This window comes from Camelina sativa, chromosome 11, assembly GCF_030686135.1.
Source record: "Camelina sativa cultivar CO46 ecotype springtype chromosome 11, ASM3068613v1".
In the NCBI taxonomy this organism is placed as follows: domain Eukaryota; kingdom Viridiplantae; phylum Streptophyta; class Magnoliopsida; order Brassicales; family Brassicaceae; genus Camelina; species Camelina sativa.
In genome coordinates this window covers 35874363-35898414 of record NC_141890.1, presented here as the reverse complement: position 1 = coordinate 35898414, position 24052 = coordinate 35874363, and the positions used below count along the sequence as shown (strand labels likewise).

General features: G+C 34.4%; 2 protein-coding genes, 1 long non-coding RNA gene and 2 pseudogenes across 3 annotated transcripts; 2 read left to right on the top strand and 3 right to left on the bottom strand.

Annotated features, from left to right (window-relative positions):
• Positions 1-2913: 2913 nt before the first annotated feature.
• LOC104728615 (heat stress transcription factor A-6a-like) lies at positions 2914-3823 on the bottom strand (annotated as a pseudogene).
• Positions 3824-10995: 7172 nt separating this feature from the next.
• On the top strand, positions 10996-11802 carry LOC104725073 (uncharacterized). Its single transcript, XR_015570976.1, has 2 exons — positions 10996-11213; positions 11305-11802. It is a non-coding gene; the product is annotated as an uncharacterized LOC104725073 (long non-coding RNA).
• A 422-nt stretch (positions 11803-12224) lies between these two features.
• On the bottom strand, positions 12225-15537 carry LOC147934863 (uncharacterized; annotated as a pseudogene).
• A 2796-nt stretch (positions 15538-18333) lies between these two features.
• LOC104725072 (acireductone dioxygenase 4) lies at positions 18334-20337 on the bottom strand. Its single transcript, XM_010443676.3, has 5 exons — positions 20162-20337; positions 19907-19994; positions 19562-19656; positions 18754-18993; positions 18334-18641 (listed from the first exon to the last, which is right to left on the bottom strand). Exons 1-5 carry the CDS (start codon positions 20171-20173, stop codon positions 18513-18515), a joined length of 564 nt encoding a protein of 187 aa, XP_010441978.1. The 5' UTR covers positions 20174-20337; the 3' UTR covers positions 18334-18512.
• Positions 20338-21971: 1634 nt separating this feature from the next.
• LOC104725070 (chlorophyllase-2) lies at positions 21972-23634 on the top strand. The gene is made up of 2 exons (XM_087471306.1): positions 21972-22305; positions 22832-23634. Exons 1-2 carry the CDS (start codon positions 22036-22038, stop codon positions 23516-23518), a joined length of 957 nt encoding a protein of 318 aa, XP_087327432.1. The 5' UTR covers positions 21972-22035; the 3' UTR covers positions 23519-23634.
• The last annotated feature ends 418 nt before the right edge of the window (positions 23635-24052 follow it).

The window sequence follows — 24052 nt, the reverse complement described above, 5'->3', positions numbered from 1 at the left end:
AAGCCCGTCTATATAGAATTTTAAAAAACCAATGAAAATTTAACATATCACTCATTAACATTTTATACAATTTCCAGAATTTTCTATATTAAGAATTATTTTAAACAATTTATCATGATTTGACATGTCATTCATTAATATTTTTTAAATATACATAATTTTTTAGAAAAAAGAAAATTTTAAATTTATGGAAATCAAAGAACTAAACACAATATCCCACATCGGCTAGAAATTTTTTAGACAATTGTTCAGAACCAGTATAAATAAGATTAATATGCTTCCAACAACGAATGAGCAAGAAAGCTTGATTTATCAAGCGTCCAAGTTTAAAAGTTTTATTTGGTTTGATCTGGTTTTTTATTTGATCAAATTAAAACTTTAAACAGTTTCAAAAAAATATTATAATATTCAAAAAATTTAAAATTTTAAATATTATAAATATTGAAACTTTAAAAAATTCTTAGCTTTTAAAAAGTTTTTAAATATTATAATTTTTAAATTTTAAAAGTTTAAAATATTATAAATACTGAAAATTTTTAAAAGGTTCAAATTTTATATTTCGAAACCTTTTAAAAGTTTAAAATATTATAAATATTGATGCAAAACATAAATTATCTTATTTATCTACATTTGTGCTTTTTATTTCTTATGAGCTGTAAAACATATTTTTGTGTATGATTTTATAGATGAGTTGATATTCTTTCGTTAATTTTTTTATTTTTGGCTCTAAGGAAGAAGAATTGACATCGCAAGAACTTAATTTGATGTTTGAGTCAAATTTTGAGGTTTAAAGAAGAAATATGGACGACAAACACACATGTTTTACAAATTAAAAAACAACCAATGAAAATTTAACATATCACTTATTAACATTTTATACAATTTCCAAAATTTTCTATATTAAGAATTATTTTTAAAAACCTATCATGATTTGACATGTCATTCATTAACATTTTTTAAATATACAGAATTTTTTAGAAAAAGGAAAATTTAAAATTTATGGAAATCAAAGAACTAAGCACAATATCCCACATCGGCTAGAAATTTTTTAAACAATGGTTCAGAACCAGTATAAATAAGATTAATATGCTTCCAACAACGAATGAGCAGGAAAACTTGATTTATCAGGCGTCCAAGTTTAAAAGTTTTATTTGGTTTGATCTGGTTTTTTATTTGATCAAATTAAAACTTTAAACAATTTCTAAAAAATATTATAATATTTAAATTTTTTAAAAGTTTAAATATTATAAATATTGAAACTTTAAAAAATTCTTAGCTTTTAAAAAGTTTTTAAATATTATAAGTTTTAAATTTTAAAAGTTTAAAATATTATAAATATTGAAAATTTTTAAAATGTTCAAATTTATATTTCGAAACCTTTTATAAGTTTAAAAAATTAGAAATATTGATGCAAAACATAAATTATCTTATTTATCTAAATTTGTGTTTTTTATTTCTTATGAGCTGTAAAACATATTTTTGTGAATGATTTTATAGACGAGCTGATATTCTTTCATTATTTTTTTAATTTTGGGTCTAAGGAAGAAGGATTGACATCGCAAGACCTTAATTTGATGTTTGAGTCAAATTTTGAGGTTTAAAGAAGAAATATGGACGACAAACATACATGTTTTATTAGCTATACATAGGCATGACCAGGGTTACGGTTGTCATGGTTAAGGTTTATTAACCATCGGTTATGGTTAGAAATTTTTGTAACCTTAATCAGAACCGTTTAACAAACGGCTAAACGGTTACGTTTAAATACGGTTACGGTTCAAGCGGTTACTGTTATATACGGTTACGGTTATTTGATAATATGATACGGTTGATATTATTTGATGATATAATATAATTGATATTATTTATTTATAATTAATATGTTCTTATAGTGTACTCATATTTCTAGATATCATATGATTCATATTAAATAAATAATTATTAGTATATTTTATTATGTTTTTAAAATATTATAAACCAAGTAAGAATTTTGGTTTGAGAAGTTTCTAAACGCGTGAATCTAAAACCAAATAAGTATATGTATAAAATTGTCAATAATTGGGTGCATGTGTTGACTATGCTGGTAATCATGAATTTCACTAATTTTATGAGAAAATAAATGATTTTGTTCTTGGAGTTTGATGGGTTAACAAGTTGTGTGGTAGTTTAAAAAAATGTTTTTCAGTGGAAGAATGTGAAGAAGTTGACGAGGAAGAAGAAAAAAAAGAGTATAACAAAGAACCAAATGATAAAAGTTACGATGAAAATTAATACAAAATTTGACAATGAAAATGACAAGAAAGAATAAGAAGAATAAGAAAACATTGAATAAAAAACACGAAAACATAGGTGGTAGCGATCAATTAAATATGAAAACGAGTTAAATTCATGATTATAAAATTGTTTCGTTTTTCTGGTGGTCAAAGAAAATGGTTTAAGATATGTGATGTCATCAGTTTGATTTGCCTCGCCTGGACGTCAAATTAAATTTATGATCCTTTTTATCAGATTTAATTTTATAACACAACTGATTTTCATATTTTAAAAAATTGTGTATCTGAAATTTAATTTTTTCTTATGAAATAATATTTTATTACCGTAATCAATCATATGTAATTTTTATCAAAATATACCAAATAAATTCACGCGTAGCGTAGGTTCAAAACCTAGTTTTAAAAATAATTATATATAATTAATGTCCATTTTAAAAACAAAATTGAACAGAGACGGTAACTTTTTTGGTTATTTTTAAGTCGGCCCTAATATGCATGTGTAAGTTATTGTAGATGAGATTGCTAGAACGTAACCTAGTGGTTTTTGTATATACTATTGTGCATATGAAATCAATTATAAATGAAAACATAAGAACTCCCAAAATACTTTAATTTTAATAAAGCTCTATCAAACATTCCCCTAATCACACATCTCTTCACTTAACACAAAACCCTTCCAGATTCCTTCACTATCCGTTTCCATTTCATCTCCTTCTTGTCCTTGATCCTCCAATGAAGCTATGTGAAGCTCATCGCCATAAGCAAACACACCTCTATATTGATCAGCAGTATCATTAAGATACTCTTCCGGCTCAGCTTTAACAATCGTTTCATGAACCTCTTTCCTTCGCTCTCGATTCTTGAATCCTTGCATCTTACGTTTCCTTGAGCCCTTAAAAAAACTAGGTTTTTCTTAATCTTTTTAAGCAAGAAATCCATCATCATTTCTTGCTTCACTTCTGTGACTTTCAGTTTCTCTTCCATCGAATGAAGATATGTCTTCATGGTTTCTTGTTTTCGTCTCAGTCTCTCAAGTTCTAATACTAGAGCTACTCTGTCACTTCTCAGCTCCTCAATCTCTCCTTCTGGTCCAATTCTCCCGCCTTTTAGTGACTGTGTGTGTGTTTGAGATGATGAAGTCTTTCTTCTCTTGATGTTCTTAAGAAGATTTCTCTGTCCCTTCAGAAAATACTCATTTGAAAACTCCCATCTCTCTGTATTAACCTTCTTAAACCCCTACATATAAGTGAAACAAACATTTAGTTTTCTAATGAAGATCCAAAGAACCAAGACCAAAATTCTAAGAAGTTACACACATAAGTATTGAGCTGTCTAACAAAGCTGGAGAAATTGTTGTGCTTAAAGCATCTAGGGAGACAAATTAGGGCGAAAGTCTCTGGTTCCCAAATGATGAAGCTGTTGTTGTCTCTGCTCCATGAAACTATGTTGTTTGTGCTTGAATCCTCCACTATGTTGTATGTTTTCGTCAAGAAAGCAGTTGGTCTTGTTTCTCCGAGACCCTCTAATGGAACTGGAATATTAAATTCCATTTGGTGAACCAAAAAAAACAATGGGACTTGGGGCGGATGAATAAAAAGGAGAGAAGAGAATAGTTGTAATGGTCAGCTGAAGCTTGAGGATGCTTTTATGCTGTCTATATTTTGGGGGTTTAGGTGTTTTTTGGATTAGATATGTTTTGCTTTTAGACTTTTGTGGATAAGTCTATTTATTATTAGTTCTACTTTGATGTGGACAAAGTCGATTTGCCAGAAATGGAAATGAGAGAGTTATAGTGGCATATAATCATTGGAGGTTGCTACTTTTGTGTGTGTTTTGTTGTCATTTATCCAAATAAGTTAGCATAAAAATCAAAGTTCTAGAATTTTGAGTAGTTATTACAAATTGAGTTAATTAAAGGGATTGCCATGAACAGTGAATTTTTTTTAGGAAAATGCCACATTTCCCGTAATTTTCCTGGGATGCCACATCCCTGATCCGAAAAGACTGATTTGCCCCGTGAGATTACTTGCACACGCCCACACGCGAGTGAGATAGGAAACCATGGCATCGGAATTATTATTCAAAAATGTTGTTTACTGTAATTATTTTTCAAAAAAAAAACCGCCTGGACAAACTCCTCGGCTTCCTCTATCCTCTCTCCTCCACTGTACCAATACCTTCTTCTTCATTAAGGGTTTTCTGTTCATAATTTCATTCTATCCCCGAGTAGCCGCCGCTTAACCATTATGGTCTCCGATTGCCCAGACGCTATAGTTTCGAACTCGCCGAAAACGTCGACAACTGATGATTCCGCGCCTTCCAACCCAGACGGCGGCGTATCAGTAAATGACCATGTCGAATTTCGGTATGTTTAACTCCCGATTAGTGGGTAACTCCTCGTATTTCCGAGATTCATAGATCTAATCGTGTTCTCCAAAATTTGTGATATGTAGATCGATTACTGAAAGTTCAAAGTTGGATGACAACCACATCGGCGGGGCGCTAACCCTGTCGGAAATTCCCACTTGTAAGTATTCCCGCTTAATTGTTATTAGTTGTCCATTGTTAACTTCCTCGCAAACGTGTCTATTGGTTTCCGGTAGACATATGTTGCTTACTTTTCTAGAGACATTAATAGTAGACAATTCTTCATAAGATATAACTTGTCCATCGTTAAATTTTCATTCCGAGCCTAAGTTGTCCATTGTATATATAAGTTGTTGACCGGTTTGTTGTCCATTGATAAATTGTTATCGATATGAAAAACTCGTCCATTGTTTATTGGTAGAGACATATATAATGCCAGTTGTCCATTCACAAATTGTTATATATTGTTTCAATCAGTTTTATTTATTTGATCAAATGGGAAACAGGTCATCAGTTAACACGGTGGACCAGTCACCCCAGAAAGAAGCCGGTGTTGACACTGATATCCTACCTCCTCGGCTATTCTCCACAGATCGGTATCCTGTCAAAGGTCGTATCAACTCCTACTCCAAGCCAGAGTATCTGCTTGATATTGTTGAAATATTAGATGGTTATGATGAGTTCAAGTGGTTAAAAGAATCTTGCTTTGGCCGATTGTTCGAACTCCCAGTGAGGAAGAGCTCGTTGTCTGGGAAACTTGTCCACCAATTCCTATGTCGGTCTCTGGTAACTAACATAAAACAAAAGTTGTGGTTTGTATTCGGTGGTCATCCCATCCGGTTTTCGTTGAGAGAGTTTGGTATCATCACCGGACTCAATTGCGGTCAATTCCCTTCTCAAGAAACTCTTTCTAAGTTGCAGAATCCTGCCGAAGGGGAAGAACATTATTATCACAGTCTTATAGGACCGAAAAAGTTATATAGTATACAATCTATTGTTAACATGTTGAAGCTTGACAATAGGTTACCTAAAGCTAAAAGAATGCATGGGGATAGAAGGATACGATTGGCTCTTATTGTCATAGTGGAAGGTATATTAGTATGCGACTCTTCTAATGTCAGAGCCTCGATGAGAGTTGCAGAGATGATTAAAGATGTCGAAGCCTTTGTTAAATATCCATGGGGGCGGTTGTCATTTTTGAAGACGTTAGAGAAGGTCAAAGTCGATGACAAAGTTGATAGTGTATCGAAGCTCGTTGATAAATTAAACCAGTCCCATACAGCAACTCACGGATTCACACTTGCTTTCCAGTTTCTGATTCTGCATGCCATTCCCCTATTGGAGCAATACCTACCTGACTCATCAATACCTACCTGACTCATGTGATGAGCAAACATTTACTGATTGGTATGTACTACATTTGACTAAACTTAAAACCTTTCACAATGCAAACATCCTCCGAACTGAGCAACACTCGGATGTAAGTTCTTTGTGCCTATTCCTATTGTCTATTTTTTTTGTTGTCAAACAATACTATTAGTTGTCAAACAATACTATTAGTTGTCTAACCGTTACTCAATCTTTGCCGTAGCTTGATGTTGAGAACATTTTAAATGGTGATGATGAAGCGGACATCCAAGACTACTCCTGGGGTGAAGATGAGATGCATGACGTCGGAGTCGAGTACATGTGTAAGAAGCTTAAAGATGGTCATATATTTAGAAAGGAAGACTGGCATGGTGGTGACGCACATCTACCATTCTTAACGGCGATGGATCCTCATGAGAATGCAAAGAAAACAGTCGTAAAAGAAAAAAAAACGACTTCCAAAACCCAAACCGATGGTAAAAGTAAAAGCTCAATCTCTGCCGAAGCGAAAACCAACCGTACAAGGTAAGACTCGTGTAGGAGAGGGATACGAGTCTCATGTGGATCGTCTCACTTCCGCATCTCTACTTGAGGAAGTAGATCGCAGAATTAACAAACATACGTCGAAGATACAGTTAATGTTGTCCGTTGAGAGGGCTGGTATGAGAGACGAAATTGTTGATGATGTTCTCAAAACTCTCCGGGAAAAAGGAGTGTTTGATAGAAGTATAAAGCATTCAGATTTGATGGAGCATATCAACAAGTCATCTTGGTCTGTCGGTGCGAGCGGTTCTACACAGGTAAGTGCATCCATTTCTTTACAACATTTACTGTAACGTTTCATACTTTACTAAAACAACACTTTATTTCAACAGCCAACTGGAGGAGGGCCTAATAAAGATTGGTCTTGCTTTATGCCTGGTATTCCAGAGATTCTCAAGAAAATTAACATATATGAAGACGATCAGGTTATCGCCCACTACTTATTTCCCTATTAATAATGAACCCCCAACAGTCAAAGTTACCTAATTATGTTATTCAATTTATCAGGCTAGGAGTCATGATATCTTGACAACTACGAAGACATCCGGGGAAGAGGAAGATGAAAGTGGTAGTGAATCGAAAGACGGGGCTGAGGAGGATAGTGGCAGTGAATCTGATGGAGAAGTTGGTCTTGGGAATGATGTGGTTGTTGTTGGTAGTGAATCCAAAGATTGTTCTGATCAGGATGGCGATGATGGCAACAATGTTAGGGACGATGGGGAGGATGAGGGGAAGGAAGAATTAGATGACGATAATGAAGAGAGAGAGGAAGATGATCAGTATGGGGATCCAGAGATTGAAGATGAGGAGAAGGAAGAATTAGATGATGGAAAGGACGAGGAAGAAGTAGATGATCAAGAGGAGGAAGAAGTAGATGATCAGGAGGAGGAAAGATTAGATGATCATCGGGAGGAAGAAGTAGATGGTTTTGATGAGGAAAGATTATATGATCATCGTGAGGAAGAAGTAGATGATTTTCATAATCAATCTGTCCAGTATGATGGAGGTTTACAAATTGTTGAATATATGGACTCTGGTATATTGGACGGGAAAAAATTGCTTAAGGCTGAGGTAAATTATGCCAATGTCCGTGTTAAGTTAATTTTCAATCAAATGTTATTAATTTTTAATATTTTGTACAGGAAAGTAGTACAATCCATACGAAGAAATGATGTCGGGAGGCTGCAGATGATGATCAAACTCCATTTCCCCCAATCCCTACGAAGAGGCTGAGGACTAAGCCTAGAAGGTTTGGCCAGTGTTCATCTTCTTCGAAAAAAAGGAAGGCAGTAGAAAGAGAATCTGAAGTGCAAGTATACATGCCTTTCCGGCCTGTGTCCACCTCTCTCAGAACAAAATTCTTAACAAAGCTGAAGTCTTATAGGAAAAAGTAAGTTAAGTTTTAAATATTATTCTCTTTTATACATTTTATTGTCTAAATTGATCTTTAAATGTTGTCTTCTCTATAACCAAATCTGATTTTTAAATATTTGTCAAAAAATATATTATTGATGGCCATCGAGAGAAGAGGGACTTTTTCCAAATCATATACACCCACTAAATGGGTGGACTCGCCTGTGAGTACATTCTAAACTTTATCTTACTTTTCCGAGAGCAATCATAAACATTATCACTAATTACATATTTTCCTATTACCACAGCATATCGAAGCAATGCTGAGCATAATGTGGAGGAGAGTAGGTGAGTCTCTCCTAAAGGATCAGATCAGTGTTTTGGATACCTCGTATTATCAGAGGCTGGCTGATGATTATGCTAGGTTTCAAAAGATAAAGAAGAAAGCTTCTTTCAAATGGAACAGTATGATCAAGAACTATGTTAAAGGTCTAGTCCCCAGTCGTTCCGCCAAATTGGGATGGTACACTGATGTTGATACTGTTTACGTACCACTGAATTCGGGAAAGAGGCATTGGGTAGCTGCTGTTATAAAGTTGAAGTTGGGAAAAGTATTGATCTTAGATCCGCTCATCGTAAACAATGACTACCGTAGATTGCCATGATTGCTGAAACCCTTGCTTGCAATGCTACCTATGATTATTAGGGAATTTGCAAACACGGATGGTATTCACTGCACTCTCCCTCACGCATTCACTTTTGAGAGGCTAGTCGATGTCTACCAGAACGACCGCACGGGAGACTGCGGGCCTCTGACAGTCAAGTTCATTGAATTACACGCGCAAGGGTTGGGGCTTGATGGACTAACCGAGGATAAGGTGGACGAGATGAGGATGCGATTCACCATTGATGTGTACGAGGAATTTGTTGTTCCACTAAGTTAGTTATGTTGTCTTTTTATTTAAAAGTGGTTAATGTAACGTACGATTAATGTTCTTTTGTATAATTTAACTTTGGTAATGTTTTCTAATGGATTGTCATCTTGTTTGCTAATTAGTAGACAAATAAAAAGCAAGGTAGACAATTGAAGAAGACAATTAGAAGACAAATTATAAGGAAATTAATAGACCATCTAAAAGACAAATTATAAGGAAATTATAAAGAAATTATAGTTCTTTTGTATAATTTAACTTTGGTAATGTTTTCTAATGGATTGTCATCTTCTTTGCTAATTAGTGGACAAATTGTCATATTCTTTTCTAATTGGTGGACAAATTATAAGGAAGTCTGATAGACAAGTTCAGACAATCAGTAGAATTTATGAAGTCAATATTGTCTATTGATGTCTACATAGAAGGTTAAGACATTATTAGAAGAGCCATTAGATTTTACATGTTCATTTAATAATGTCTATTGGTAATAAAGAGTTTCATGGCTGATTATTAACTTTACCTTATAACAACCACAATGACCACCATCAACCAACCAACCAACCCTTACATTTTTCCTAATACCTTTTACGACAAGCCTCAATCCTCCTAATTGATCATACTACTTTTACGGATCATACTTTTATAATCATACTTTTATGGTATTAAATCCTATTATGTTGTTTTACCTTCGGAATTAGTTGATATAAATATATATTTGAATACACCAAAAACTAGTAACAATGAATGGACAAATTAACACTTCTTTTGGTGGACAAGTTTCCAGACCAGCATTGAATGTTACGTAAAAATATTTGATGTCATCTAAATATATATTTGACCTGCAAAATCAACTACCACCAAACAAATTAACTCTTAATTAGTAAATGTTCTCTATTGAAAAGGGTGTCCTCCTTCTTTTGGTAGACAAGTTTACCATGTCAAATTTGTCTACCAGGTCAAATTAAAATTTCTTTTGGTAAACAAGTTTACGTTCCAGCATTGAATGTTACGTTAAAATATTTGATGTCATCTAAATAAATATTTTACCTGTAAAATCAACCACCACCAAACAAATTAACTCTTAATTAGTAAATGTTCTCTATTAAAAAGGGTGTCCTCCTTCTTTTAGTAAATACAACTTCAGACATGGCCGATCTCCTTTCCCTACCAGAACATCTTACACTATACATTGTTAGCCTCATCGCTAGGTCTGGATTTCAGTTCCTAGCACCTCTTATTGCTGCTGGACCCGATGGTATGCGACTCGCTTTCAACGAGGTCGTTTTACGAGAAGCCTCAATCCTTCTAATTGAGGAAAACCCTACGGTTGTAAATAGACACTCTTTATTTGACCTTTCTTCGAGCGTACCATTAGAGCAAGAAACCCCGTTGTAATGTATCTAGAGGCCATTAGATTATTAGCGAGATATGGAGAGTACCGAGAAGCCATTGCCATGCTAAGTTACAAGTGGAGCTCTCTCTTTGGTAAATTCCACATGTCTTCCTCAGCAACCTTTACTCTAACTATTTTGATGTTATGTTTTGGGGGAACAGATGAGGGTATTGGTCTAGTGACAAAATTCAGGGGTTCATTCACAGACGAGAACGAGGTCGACATAGTGGCACAAATGGTTTTTTATGATTTGGTCGCCATTGGTGGAGGAGAAACAAATTATCGACATCCATCTTTGGTAAAATTCGAAAGAAAAATACCAATCCTACCTGACGTTTGCGACGAATGTTGTGAGAGTAAAAGGTGCCCCGCATGCTACACTTGGTGGCGCTGCCAAAGATTTAAAAACTTGTTCTTTATACCCTAAATGTTTATATTTTATAATGTTGTCCATCAGATTGTTTATCCCATCTTGTCTACTGTTGGGTTTCTCTACTTCGAACAATATGTTTTGTCCTTTTTTCGTCATTATTGTCCTCCATCATAATAGTATGTTTTGTCCTATTTTGATTTTAAAAATTACCCTCAACTTGGTTGTACTGATAAGTTACATCACCAAATGCAAGTTGCGTATTGTCAAATCAAGCAATATGTATAATTATTTAAAAATGGGTTACTAGTACTTTTTTATTAATTTTTAATGTTTGCCAGTTTACCTATTAAAAAGGAATCATCTATCTTCGGATCCCTTCACCAATCTTTTCCTCTAAGCCTAATTTCTCTTCTAAAAGCGCTATGGGGCAATATAGCTACAGTTAATCCTCTTCATCATCTGCTTCGCCCGCCTCATCTATAAATTCTCGTGACCGTCGAAGCGGAAAGTTTGGCATTCCTAAGAGTTGCAATTGTGGTGATCGAATGGTTTTGGAAACAGTCCAGAGTGCTGAGGGAGGCCACTTGTTCTATAAGTGTGAAAATTATTTTGTAAGCAACCAAAATCACAGCTCTTACTCAATTGAAACGTGTTTTTAAAAAAAATAATTAACTATTTACTTCTTTCGATGATACTTTCTAGGACGGTGGTCTTCATCTCATCAAGTCGTGGGAAAAAGCTGTGGTCGATGAAATTCACGATCTCCAGGTGAAGAACTATGAGCACGAAGACAGAATTGCATACCTCACTAGAGGACCTGATGGTGAGTGCGTTGAACCAAGTATGCAGTGGGCTGAGCTAAAATTCCTTGGCGAAGAAATGAAAGAACTACAACAACTTGTACGTTCAATATTGTACACAGAGCGAATGGAAGAGCTCGTAGGCAATTCCAGTGGTGCACAATCCTCTTCCAGATGGACCAACAATATCATAAACGTTGCCATTGCGTTCCTCCTATTCGTTCTTCTTTTAACCATGGTTTATTCTGCATTTAAATAAGGAAACTTTCTCTGTTCTTGTTAAAGCGTCTTCTATTTTTATGTCTACTACTGTGATCTTTGTGGAAAGAACAAGTTGTCCACTTGTTCAGTTGTTCACTTGTAATCGTCTACTATATTAATGGTCAATTTTCTACTTTCCTACTTGGCAGTAGACAACTTTCTATCGGATAGTAGACAACTTTATGTTAGTAGACAACTTTATGCTAGTAGACAATTTTTCCTGCGTTTAGTAGACAACTTTAGATTTTCCTTCCCTAGTAGACAATTTGGTATTCTTTAAAATGATACATTTAGTGGACAAAATGAATAGTGGACAACTATATATTTTGACTAACCGAGGACAACTATAATTTCTTTGTGAGGCATATGTAATCTACTTTTGCTCTGACTGTAGTGGACCAAAATAAGTAAATGAGGATAAGTGGATCAAAGAAACAAAGTATATGCAACAGACAACTAAAATCGTAAGAGGTAATGTTGTCCATTAAAGAGGATAAATGGACCTCTAACAAAATATATGATAGAGACAACAACTACAATTGTAAGAGGTAATGTTGTCCATTAATGAGGATATCCAACACGTCCACAAAAAATTACGATATCTTCCAACACCTCCCTTATAAGTTTCAAAAAACACATAAACCTAAACAACTCTTTCACATCAGCATGGAGCATGTCTTCCTGTTGTGCCCACTGCCGAAACATCTTCCACACTACGTGACTCTTTTCTTTTTCTGAAACATACAATGCAAAACATACAATGCAAAATGATTATTTGGTATTCATTTGACATTAGAAAGGGACATTGGAAAGTTATAAGCATACTCACGTGGTGGACTTCTCCTTTCGATGGAATATGTTTTTTCTTTGGCCTCCCACCACCCCAAGAGGTCCTTGGTGGATTTACATCACCACCAGCAACCTCTTCCGGAAAGTCTGAATCTTTCTCATTTGGGACTAGCATAATGAGGCCTTCATACTTTTTCATTCATGCTCTAACAAAGTATCACTCATTGATAAGTGAGTACTCGTCCACATGTCTAACCCGACTAGCAGACAAAGCATGACAACAGGGAATTTTTAGGACATCAAAAACCCTACACGTACATGTTTTTTTCTCCAAATCAACAGTGAAAACACAGCCATTGCCATCGTTAACTTGGTATATCCAGTTACTAACAGATAACACACCACAGTCTTTTGACTCTTTTAGATGGTCTATTAACAAATCTTCAATTTCTGGAGTACACTTACTCTTTGTTTTACCTGCTAATGTCCTCCTACACCAGAACCACCTCATTAACATGGCTCTTAAGAATTCAACCATTGAAACTATCGGATAGTCAACAACCTTTTTCATGGCTGCGTTTAGTGACTCTGAGATGTTGCTACTCGTTATATTGTACCACATTCCAGGGAAGTGGGAAAGTGTCCAATGTGGAAAACCAATTTCCATAAGATATTCCGCACACTTCTGATTACGATGCTCGGTTTCTCTCCAGCAATACCGAAAATCACCTATGGTATACGCTCGTGCAGCTTTTGAAACTACTCCAGCTAGTACTTCGCAACCAAAATTATGCTTCACATTTCGGAACAGGTGGACTGTACAAGTAGCATGGTGGGCAAGTGGGTAAACTTTCGCAAGGGCAGAATAAATAGTTGTATGTCGGTCAGAAACAAAAACAAGGTCTTTCTCATCAGGAACAAACTTTTGCAGGTTTCTGAAAAAGCATGTCCAACCAGCATCATTCTCTTTCTCAACAACGCCAAATAGAAGAGGATATATCTGTATATTCCCATCTTGTCCACTAGCTGCCACCAAACATCCTTTATACTTGCCTTTCATTGACGTCCCATCTATCACTATAACCTTTCGCAAATGCTTATAACCAGCGATGGAAGCCCCAAAAGCGAAGAACAGATATTTAAACAAGGTTTTACCCGACTTCTTGTCGACGGTTGTGTGCATATCGCTAATTGTACCCGAATTGGTTTGCTTCACCAAGTGGAAATAAGTGGCCAAAAACCAATAGTTGTCTTCCTCATTACCACGAGCAGCCTCAATAGCAAGTTCCTATGCATTCCAAGCTTTCATATAACTTATAGTAACATTGAGCTCTTCCAAAACCATACTAGGCAATTCACAAGCCCTTGAACCTTTTTTCCCATCAGCAAATTTCGACTGCAACAATTCTGCTAATATCTGAGTTGATGCCTTCTCACCATATCTAGACCTGCATGAAACATCACAGTTGTGTTTCAACGTTACTGTTTTTATTTCCAAACTTTTGGAATTGGGATGTGTAGTTGCATAGATCCGCCAACCACAATTCTTATCTATGCAAGTAACAATAACCCTCCCTGGGTCAGACTTCCCAATTCTGAATGTGAAAAGCCTTTTCAAAGCATAAACAGCCAAAGTCTTCCGTAGTTCCTTCTTATTATCAAATACTCGCCCAACATAAATTGCATATCCTTCGAGCTTGAGGTCCATGTTCCTCTCTTCACTTGGTGCACCTCGCATATTATCATGAAATGGTGGTGCATCTTCCAACAATAATGGGTCCGCCCCATCTATAACACCAGTCCCTTCCAAGAAATGGCGATCTTCATCGACAACTAATGTAAGTGTAAATGCATCATCACCAACTGGTATATCTTCACATAATCGAATAACAGGCAGATCATCAGCAGTTGGATCAACGGGGCTAGCATCTAAATCTGGCTCTCTAGACTCCTCTAATACACCATTACAACCAAGGTTGTCAACATTTTCGCCCAAAACATTACCAACACCCATATTCCACCCTCCCACACCTTTGAAAAGATTCCAATCTAACGGATAGTCATTATTTATCCTTTTTGTCCATTCATCGAAATCATAATCTTCCTCCTCCTCTTCGCTCCACTCATTTTCGGGTGACAAGTCTTCCTGTGAATTTTCCACAATCCCGGACACGGTATTCTCAGCAACCTGAGAATTCATAGAGATAATAGAGTTCTGCAAATTTAAATCGACGACTTCAATTGATGTTTCGTACACCACACTCGGAGGAATGTTGTCCATCAACGATGAATCATACATGTTGTCCATCAATGATGAGCCATTGTTTTTGTCTATCAAACTAGATTCTCCCATATTGTCCTTCAAAGATGAGTCATAAACTTTGTCCACCGAAAAGCCATTGTTTATGTCTACCGATCCAAATTCTCTTAAGTTGTCCTCCACCTCTTTTGACAGGCTCTTTCCACTGCATCTTGTCCTCTTACCCACCACCAGGTTTGCATCTTCATCCACAAAGTGGTCCACCGTTGTCCTCTTCAGTTTCCTGTTTAGATGTCCACTTCCTATCGGATTCAATTCCTTGTTCACATTGTTATTCTTCCATATGTTTCGGTAAAAAACTTCTACTTCCTCAGCATGAGCCACCAATACATCATCCTCAACATCAGGTAACAATTGTGCATCCGACGCAACAGATTCCTGGGTGGGTAAAACCATCTGACCAGCCACCGCAATATTTCCGTCATTAATAAGAGTGGTGACGTTTACGTACAAATTCCTTCCTCCGTCTAAAGTCCGTCTCTTTTTGAACTGGGCGAATTCCACCTCACTACAGATTGACACCGGTGGGATTTTGTCTGCCGTGAATACCGAAGGTTCACCTGGGTACCATGAACTCATAACGACGGCGCTATCCTTCGGGTTTAGATGGAATATAGCCTCTACTGCAGAAGTCAGCTCGCGTATACTTTTCAGTTTCTCAATGGAGAGACACCTTGCCATTTCGCTCTGTTGCGGTACAAATTTCCACACCCCACTCTCAGAACACTTCCACTCACCACGATAAACACACACCGTTTCTTCCATTAAGTCGTTTAACAACCTACGACAAAAAAGTTTGAATTTTCCCCTTTATATAAGTATAGCTTACACACGCAATAAAAGCTTTAAACTTTGTGCTGAAAACAAAATTTACTACAACCATCACCCTTAATGGCGGACGGACATTACCTGTTTTCGCTGTCTCCCCGTTTCGTGTTTTTAGTTTGTCCACCAACCACAACTCATTAGCTTTCTCTAACACAACCGTAAACCCAAAACAAAACTCAGATCTAAAACATAAAGACAATTTGTCTCTCACCTTCCAACACACACCTTTTTGTCCACAATAAATGTCTGTCATGTCACATGTCCCCAAATCGTATGACCAAACAGAAAAATTTTCCGCCACCTTATCATTCGTTACACACGCAGAGGGCAATATCATCAATCAACACCATGCCATAAAGGTAGATTATGGCATTTTCTTATATGTTTTGTAAATGTGGCATTGAAAAAAAAAAATTAGCAAAATGTAGCAAATCTGGCAAAAATCCCTTACAAATTGATTGAGTAATTGCTTCATCGTTTACAATTACGTTACGTTTCGCACCTGACACGTTAATCATGGATGCATACAGATTACGTTACGTGGTTTGTTTGTTTATTTTAAAGTCAGAATGATGGGATTTTGGTGGAACCCTTAGAAAGATTTGTGTAGAAAAAAAGAGAATCCCTTGAGACTTTGACTTATACTCTCCATTCCATTGAATAGGGTGGGGGAGGGGGACACCGTACCCAACCACACCAAATCAAACGGTTAAGCAGGACCTAACCACACCAACTTAAAAAAGAAACATTTCTTAGACCATTTGGATAGTGTCAGTGTTATTTATTTCTACCTACAGTGTTATTTATTTCTACCTACAGTAATTATTTATTTCAATACAAACCTCTCATCACGCTCTTATGTAATACTCCTTCCATTTTTTAAATTTAATATGTGTTGGTTTAAAGCACACATACCAAAAAAATGTATACTTTAAAAAAATTTAACCAATTACAAATAATACTGCATTAAAAAATATAAATTTAATTTGAAGGTTTCCAAAATTGAAAACATTTATATTATGAAACCAAAAAAAATCTTTTAAACATCTTATATTATGAAACCGATAGAGTATATAAGCGGATATAAAACCTGAACCACATACAGTAAAACCTCTATAAATTAATAATGTTGGAACCAAGACATTTTATTAATTTATAGTGATATCAATTTATCTATAAATTAATAATTATTATTTTATAGTGTAAATTAATAATTATTAATTTATAGATATATTTTTAATTGTTTAAATTTTTTAAAATTATGAATTGGAACAATTATAGCAAAATAAGATTAAAATTTCGGATGTTATAAATTTTATGGTTTAGGAATTGAAATTGTAATATTTAGAAAACATTATTGACAACAAATTACAAATACTATAGACAAATTGACTGATACACATGACATACATAAATTCAAATCTATGAATGATAATATCAATTCTCCTATTTTAATTATCTATCAAATTATCAAATTGTAAATGATGCATATCTAAAAATTAAAACTTTAAAATTTAATTATTTGTAAGACATGTTATAAAATATTTTAGAGAAATCATTATAGTTTGAAAATACAACTTTACAATTGTTCTATAGAAATGAGCTTTAGGAGAAACATAAACTATTATATCAGTATATATATATATATATTTTTACAAGATTATTAATTTATGATATTATTGGGACCAGATTTTACATGGAGATTTCAAAAAAATTATTATCTTATTATCTTATCGAATATTGTTAATTTTTATACTGGCCCGACTTGGGACCATCAAAATTTATCAATTTATAGTGTTTATTAATTTATAAAGTATTAATTTATAGAGGTTTTACTGTACTAAGAAATCTAGGGACCAAGAAATCTATACGAAGGAACAATTTTGCTCCTACGTTACACGGAATCGTCCGAGATGCTCTGATTCCCGCTCTGAAATCGGAAACGGAAACGTCCGGAACCGCTTGGAATCGCAAGGGAAGCATGATTCCTATAAAGTGATGGTTGGAAACGTCGTGGGAGCGTACGATTCTGAGTTGAAATTGTGAGTTGACATATCCGGAATCGTGGTTTCTTTCTGTTTTAGACAGATCTAAACGAAGAAGACGACCTACGTGGTGTTTTTTTTTTTGCTTTAAATTTGAGGCCCAACTTTGTTTAACCACTGAGGCTCATCTAGTTGAATGCTTTTTCATATATTTTCCACGTTTGGCTTTTTTTCTTAGTTCAATTATGTAATAAAAGTTCAATTATGTTTCCTACTTTTTGTTCTTCTGCGTGGCCAAAACAAACATTATTATATTACATAGATAGACTATAAATCACCCAATTTGCATAATACAAACGATAAAGTGTCTTTTGTATTTTATGTTCAAATAATGTTTTGCATTTTGTTGTTTATTATGTTTGGTATATATATATATATTATACATATACGCTTCCAACACGTACATGTTTCCTAGTTTTTTAATTCCTAGTTTTTTAGAAAAATTTGATTCCTCGCTTCCAAACGTTTCCGTTTCCACGTACTCGCTTCCGTTTCCATGCAGCTTACACATGCTTTTTAGCTAAAAGTACCACCATGCTTCTTAACTGAAACCTCTAAGTCCTTGACCCTAAGTCTTCGTTCCTTTTAGACTTGCATAGTTTTTTACCAAAGACACCCACGGAATTTTTCGGTTACCTTCACAAGAATTAATTCTACCAATGTATTATTTCTGAGAGCTTGAACATGATTTAAAATGTAAATAAAATATTTAAAATTTAATATTAAAGAAATACTCTGTTTTAGGTATAAAAGCAGACATTGCAAAGAGTATGTTACAACAAGCACAACTATACGGAAGGAGACTCTGTTTTACTGCAAAGGAGTACACAATACATACAACTACACAACAAGCACATATTAAACCTCTTAATGAGCTTTAATGGCTTCTCCAAACTTGTGGGTTAAGCCCTTTGTATACTGTTTCCTAACTGGATGTTCTTCCTGTGGCCGGTTGTATGCTGTCCAAACCGGTTCTCCCACGAACAGCCTCATTAGCTGCAAAACCAAACCACCACCATCAAAAATCCAACAATCAAACATTTTAACATAATATGTCATCAGTTTTTTTCGTATGAATTAGTACAGAGATTGAGATTGGATTTTGTACCTTGATGTAGTTGCTGGTGTCGAGAGTGAACCTGTGGTAGATTCCGGCTGGAAGGACAATGAGATCTCCCGGTTGCATCCAGATTCGGATCCAACGGTCATCCTTGTCCCTAACATCAAAGTAGCCACTTCCGGCTAGGCAGTACCGAATCTCTTCATCCTTGTGAATGTGTTCTGTGAAAAAGTTCCTCAGCTTCTCTTCGTAGTTGCTGACTTTCTCGGGACACAAATCCAGTAAATCCTAAAATGGAAATTAATTAACGAAAACGTTTTGCTTGTGAGAAATAATATTAGCTCATGAGTTACACAACGCCAAACACAATACAAATGATCCCTTAGATTTGCTACATAGAAGAAGCCACAATATAAGCATGTACATAGATTTGGAATGGTATTTTGTCTAACAATAGGATTAGTAGCTAGCTTAGATCCTTAACCTGGTTTTATAAGGTTTAACTACAACATTCATGGTTATAAAGATTATCTAGCCCTAATGTCCTAGTATTTGTTTGTTTTATGAGATAAACAAGTAAAGAAATTGAAACATTGATAGCAACTTAACTCATTGTGGTGGGCACAAGTAAGACCTAATCCGCAGCAAATCCTATATTTAATTACACAAAAGAGACAAGCCTTCTATCTTCATAAGCTGGCTTTCTAAGGTTTGAGTACTACTACTACCCTCATTAGATTAACATTCAACGATATGGGACAAGTAAAAAAGAAGTGAAGCATCAATAACCATTAATGATGAGCATGAGTGATCCTAAGTTTAAAAGTGATCATTAGAAAGAGATAAATCCGGGTACCATGTAATCGTAACCCCTTTCTTCTCTAATCTTGCCAAGCTCCGAATCATTCTCGTAGTTCTCAGGGTTCAACTTCCAGTACAACACTCCCAACTCTACAAAACACAACACAATTACTATAAGTGAAATTTGCAGACTAAGTTTATGATTTATGCTTCTCTTAATAAACTTCCTTTAATTTTAATTTTGTGTACAACACAACTACTATATTGTGTATCTTGTAGAATCACAACTCTAATACAATAATACATGAAACACACACACACACACACAAATTTATCCAAACCAGACACAAACTCATGGTTATAAAAAGTAAGAGTCACTTAAAGAGAGAAAGAAAGAAACCTGACAAGTAATCCAAGGAGACAAACTCTTTGGGGTTACGATGATGAGGAAGTCTCTGATCTTCATTGCTATCATCCATAAACCATGCCTGCATTCAAACCCTTTTCACCCTCTTTTAACAAATCTCAATAGAAAAATAAAATTTCATTTCGATTCCCAAATTAAGCAGCAAAAAAAGGTAAGAATCCAGAAAATTATCAATTCTCAGCTCCGAATCATCACGATTCTGCCAAAATCTAAATCAAATTAACGTACCTCAAGAGCCATCACTGATCTTCGTTTGTGTTGTGTGAATGCTTCGATTTCTGAGACTCATCAGAATGATGATGAAGGTAAACATATAAAAGACCATTTTCACTGTTCGATGGTAGTCACGTGTACGGTCGATTCTGATTCGTATTATTTTGGTTTTCCCTATATTTTTTTTAATTAATTCTGGTTCTAAAAATTCTGATATTTCTACATGGTAAATAAAATGTTTAGGATCCACAATTAATCATGAATGAGGCCAAAAAAAAAACACATTGGCTCGTTTCTTCTACGATAGTATTAGATTTCATATGAGGTTCATATTTTCTCATCTGCCTTAAATTTTGCATTTTAGAAATTTTGGATATATTTGACCCAAAATATTACTAAAACTCTTCAAGATCTCTCAAATTTAATTTGTAAACTATTTTCCTTCTGTTTGGACAACTAACTTTAGAGTTCTATTTTAATTTAATGTTTGGTTAAAAAAAATATATTACTAAAACGTAAAACGAAAAGAAAATCTTAGACCGTGTAATACAAAACTAAAGTTCATTTTAGAAATAAAAAAAACTAATCTAGAAAAAAAAACCAGGGACCGGAAAACTATAAAGTCCAGTCTTTTAAATTTTTGCCTAGCAACAACAATGGCAAAAAACAAATTAAAACAAGTATTAAACTTCTCTTAATCTTTCTAAATTTAAATTAACTATTGATATTTATAATTGATATTATTTAATTGCTCTGAGATTAAATATATATATATATATACTAATTTTTACATTGGAAATTTAATACAATACTTATTTTGAAACGTAAAAAAGTGCTAGAATAACACTCTTTGTAAACGAATAAACTATTTCCAATTAATTTTCTTGAATTTAAGTCTGTCTAAAAATTCCCAAAAAAACAATTTCACATATAGGATGTGACTTGGTTTGAAAATTTTAAATAATGAGAAATAGAAACTGAAAAAAAAAACAAAAACAATGAATATAAATTTAGTTTGAACAGAAAAAAAAATTATATGTATTGAAGGAAATTTTATTTGGGGTTTTCTTTTTCAACCATAGAAGTTAAGGGGGAGGTATTGGTTTAGGATTTAGAAAGAATTTTAATGACTTTAAAAGTTAGGTAAAATATGTTGTTATTCAATCAAGACTTTTAAAAACTCTTTAAAAATTTGTTGTTATTGGTTGTCGATTTGTAAAAAGTTATCTAAAATCTTGATAAATCTAGTGTTATTGGATTAAGAGTTTTATAAAGTCATTAAAAGTTTTATGTTATTCAAGTAAAACAAAAGAATCTTGGATTGTTAATGAATTCAAATTTTATGTTATTGGTTTAGGATTTTATATCATTTCCTTCGTAACAAAAGTCATGAACTCTTTCATCAAATAGAAAGATTTTACAATATTAAAAAAAACAAATCATCAAGATTTTAAAAAACTTCCTAAACAATCTCTTAGAATCCTTCATTTTTAACTTTCAATTTTCTATGATTCTAACAATCAGCAAGAACATAAAGTCATTAAAATTCTTTCTAAATCCTAAACCAATACCTCCCCAACAGTTTTTGTGTTAAATATCGTATTTTGAAGATAATATGCATATGATATTTTCGCTTACAATATTTTATATAAATGCAGTTAATTAGTAGATATATATATATATATATATATATTAATTAATTATATACACCATTTACCCAAAATTACACTGTTTCTTTTCCTTAACCAAAAACATTTTCTGTCTTTTACTTTAACTACTACACGAGTCATGGCCATATATATAGTTCGTAACTTTTTTTCTCCCTATAATAATATCTCCAACTCACCTCATTCTCTACCCACGAAAGAAAAAAAAAGAAACAAAAAAAAATGTCCTCTTCTTCATCAAGAAACGCCTTTGAAGATGGCAAATACAAAACAGATCTCTTAACCGTGGACTCATCATCTCGCTGCTGCAAAACGATGCCGTCTTCTCGAGCTTCGCCGTCTCCGCCAAAGCAGCTGTTGGTGGCGACGCCGGTGGAGGAAGGAGAATATCCGGTTGTGATGCTACTCCATGGTTACCTTCTCTACAACTCCTTTTATTCTCAGCTTATGGTGCATGTCTCTTCTCATGGCTTCATCCTCATCGCTCCTCAGGTTCAATTTTATATTTCATATTTAATTACATTAATTAAAAGATTTAATTTAGTTACTAAATTTTCTTATTAGTTTTTTTTTGACTATAGTGTGTTTAGTTAGCTAGGTGTGAATCATATGTTTCTAACAGTGTATAGTACAAAAAATAAAACATAAATTCACACTACCTAGGTGTAAGTAGGTCCATGTAATGAGAGATTTTAATTGAAAATCAAAATCATCAATTATACATTTGTTGATGAATTTAGGACTTAGGATTTAACCAAGATGTAAGTAAAATGCAGCTGAATGGAACACATAATGCCACGTTTAACTGAGTTTTCTTTGTCTGAAACTTTTATTTATTGTTTGGCCTTTATAAAAACCTTAGACAATAAGAAAACTAAGAAGAAAGATACAAATGGATGGGTCCACTTGATGTGTTTACTCTGTTTTTGTCACTAAATAAATTGGTTCAATTCATTAGAATCATAATGATGCACTTGTAGTTGTAAATAAAATACATTGGTTATGTGAAATTCAACAGTTATATAGTGTAGCCGGACCGGACACAATGGACGAGATTAAATCAACGGCGGAGATTATTGATTGGTTATCAATAGGACTTAACCACTTTCTTCCAGCACAAGTAATACTAAACTTATCCAAGTTCGCACTCTCAGGCCATAGCCGCGGAGGCAAAACCGCGTTTGCGGTCGCTCTAAAGAAATTTGGGTACTCCTCGGATCTAAAGATCTCAACATTGATCGGTATAGATCCAGTTGATGGAACAGGGAAAGGACAACAAACCCCTCCTCCAGTTTTAGCTTATGAACCAAACTCATTTGACCTAGACAAAATGCCGGTACTTGTCATAGGTTCGGGGCTTGGTGAAACCGCTCGAAACCCGTTGTTCCCTCCTTGCGCGCCTCCCGGAGTGAACCACCGAGAGTTCTTCCGGGAATGTCAAAGTCCAGCATGGCATTTCGTCGCAAAGGATTACGGGCATTTGGACATGCTTGATGATGATACAAAAGGGATTAGAGGAAAGAGTTCTTACTGTTTGTGTAAGAATGGTGAAGAGAGAAGACCAATGAGGAGATTTGTTGGTGGAATCGTTGTGTCGTTTTTGAAGGCTTATTTGGAAGGAGATAAATTTGAATTGGTTAAGATCAAAGATGGGTGTCACGAGGGTGTTCCAGTTGAAATTCAAGAGTTTGAGGTTACCATATAAATAAGTTTCTCTTTAGGGGCTGCTTTTCCTATTTCAATATTATCAGCTTTTGTAACTTATATGTAGTTTACAAACTTATGATGTACAACTCTTTACTTAAGTGACCTCTTTGCTCATGGATTACATTCAGAAGAGTAGAAGAGTGAAGTTTCAAAAACTTTAAAAGAAGTCCCCACAGTATTTTCTATACCACAATCACTCCAGAAGAAGAAGAGAAAAAAAAACATAAATTTCGTCCGATTTCCCAAATCACCACCATAGCTTACAAAGTGAGAATAACTCTAGCTAGGGAAAAAAAAAACAAATCTCAATAGAAAAAAAATATTTTCATTCAATTCCCAAATTTGGCAAAAAAAGGGTAAATTCCAGAAAAAAAAAACTCATCCATTTCTTAGATCCCAATCATCACGATTTTGCCAAAATCTAATTGAAATTAACGTACCTCAAGAGCCATTAATTGAGAGCATCTCCAATTCATCTCTATATTTACCTTAGAGAAAAATATTGTAATCTTTATTGTTGAAGCAAATTTGC

Bases quoted from the DNA above. Each gene is read 5' to 3' on its own strand.
- LOC104725072 (XM_010443676.3), bottom strand. The intron at 19,657-19,906 runs GTTTCTTTCTTT...TGTGTTTTGTAG, and splicing joins CTCCTTGGATTACTTGTCAG to AGTTGGGAGTGTTGTACTGG. The intron at 18,994-19,561 runs GTACCCGGATTT...TTTCCATTTTAG, and splicing joins AAAGGGGTTACGATTACATG to GATTTACTGGATTTGTGTCC.
- LOC104725070 (XM_087471306.1), top strand. From the start codon at position 22,036: ATGTCCTCTTCTTCATCAAGAAACGCCTTTGAAGATGGCAAATACAAA. The intron at 22,306-22,831 runs GTTCAATTTTAT...GAAATTCAACAG, and splicing joins TCATCCTCATCGCTCCTCAG to TTATATAGTGTAGCCGGACC.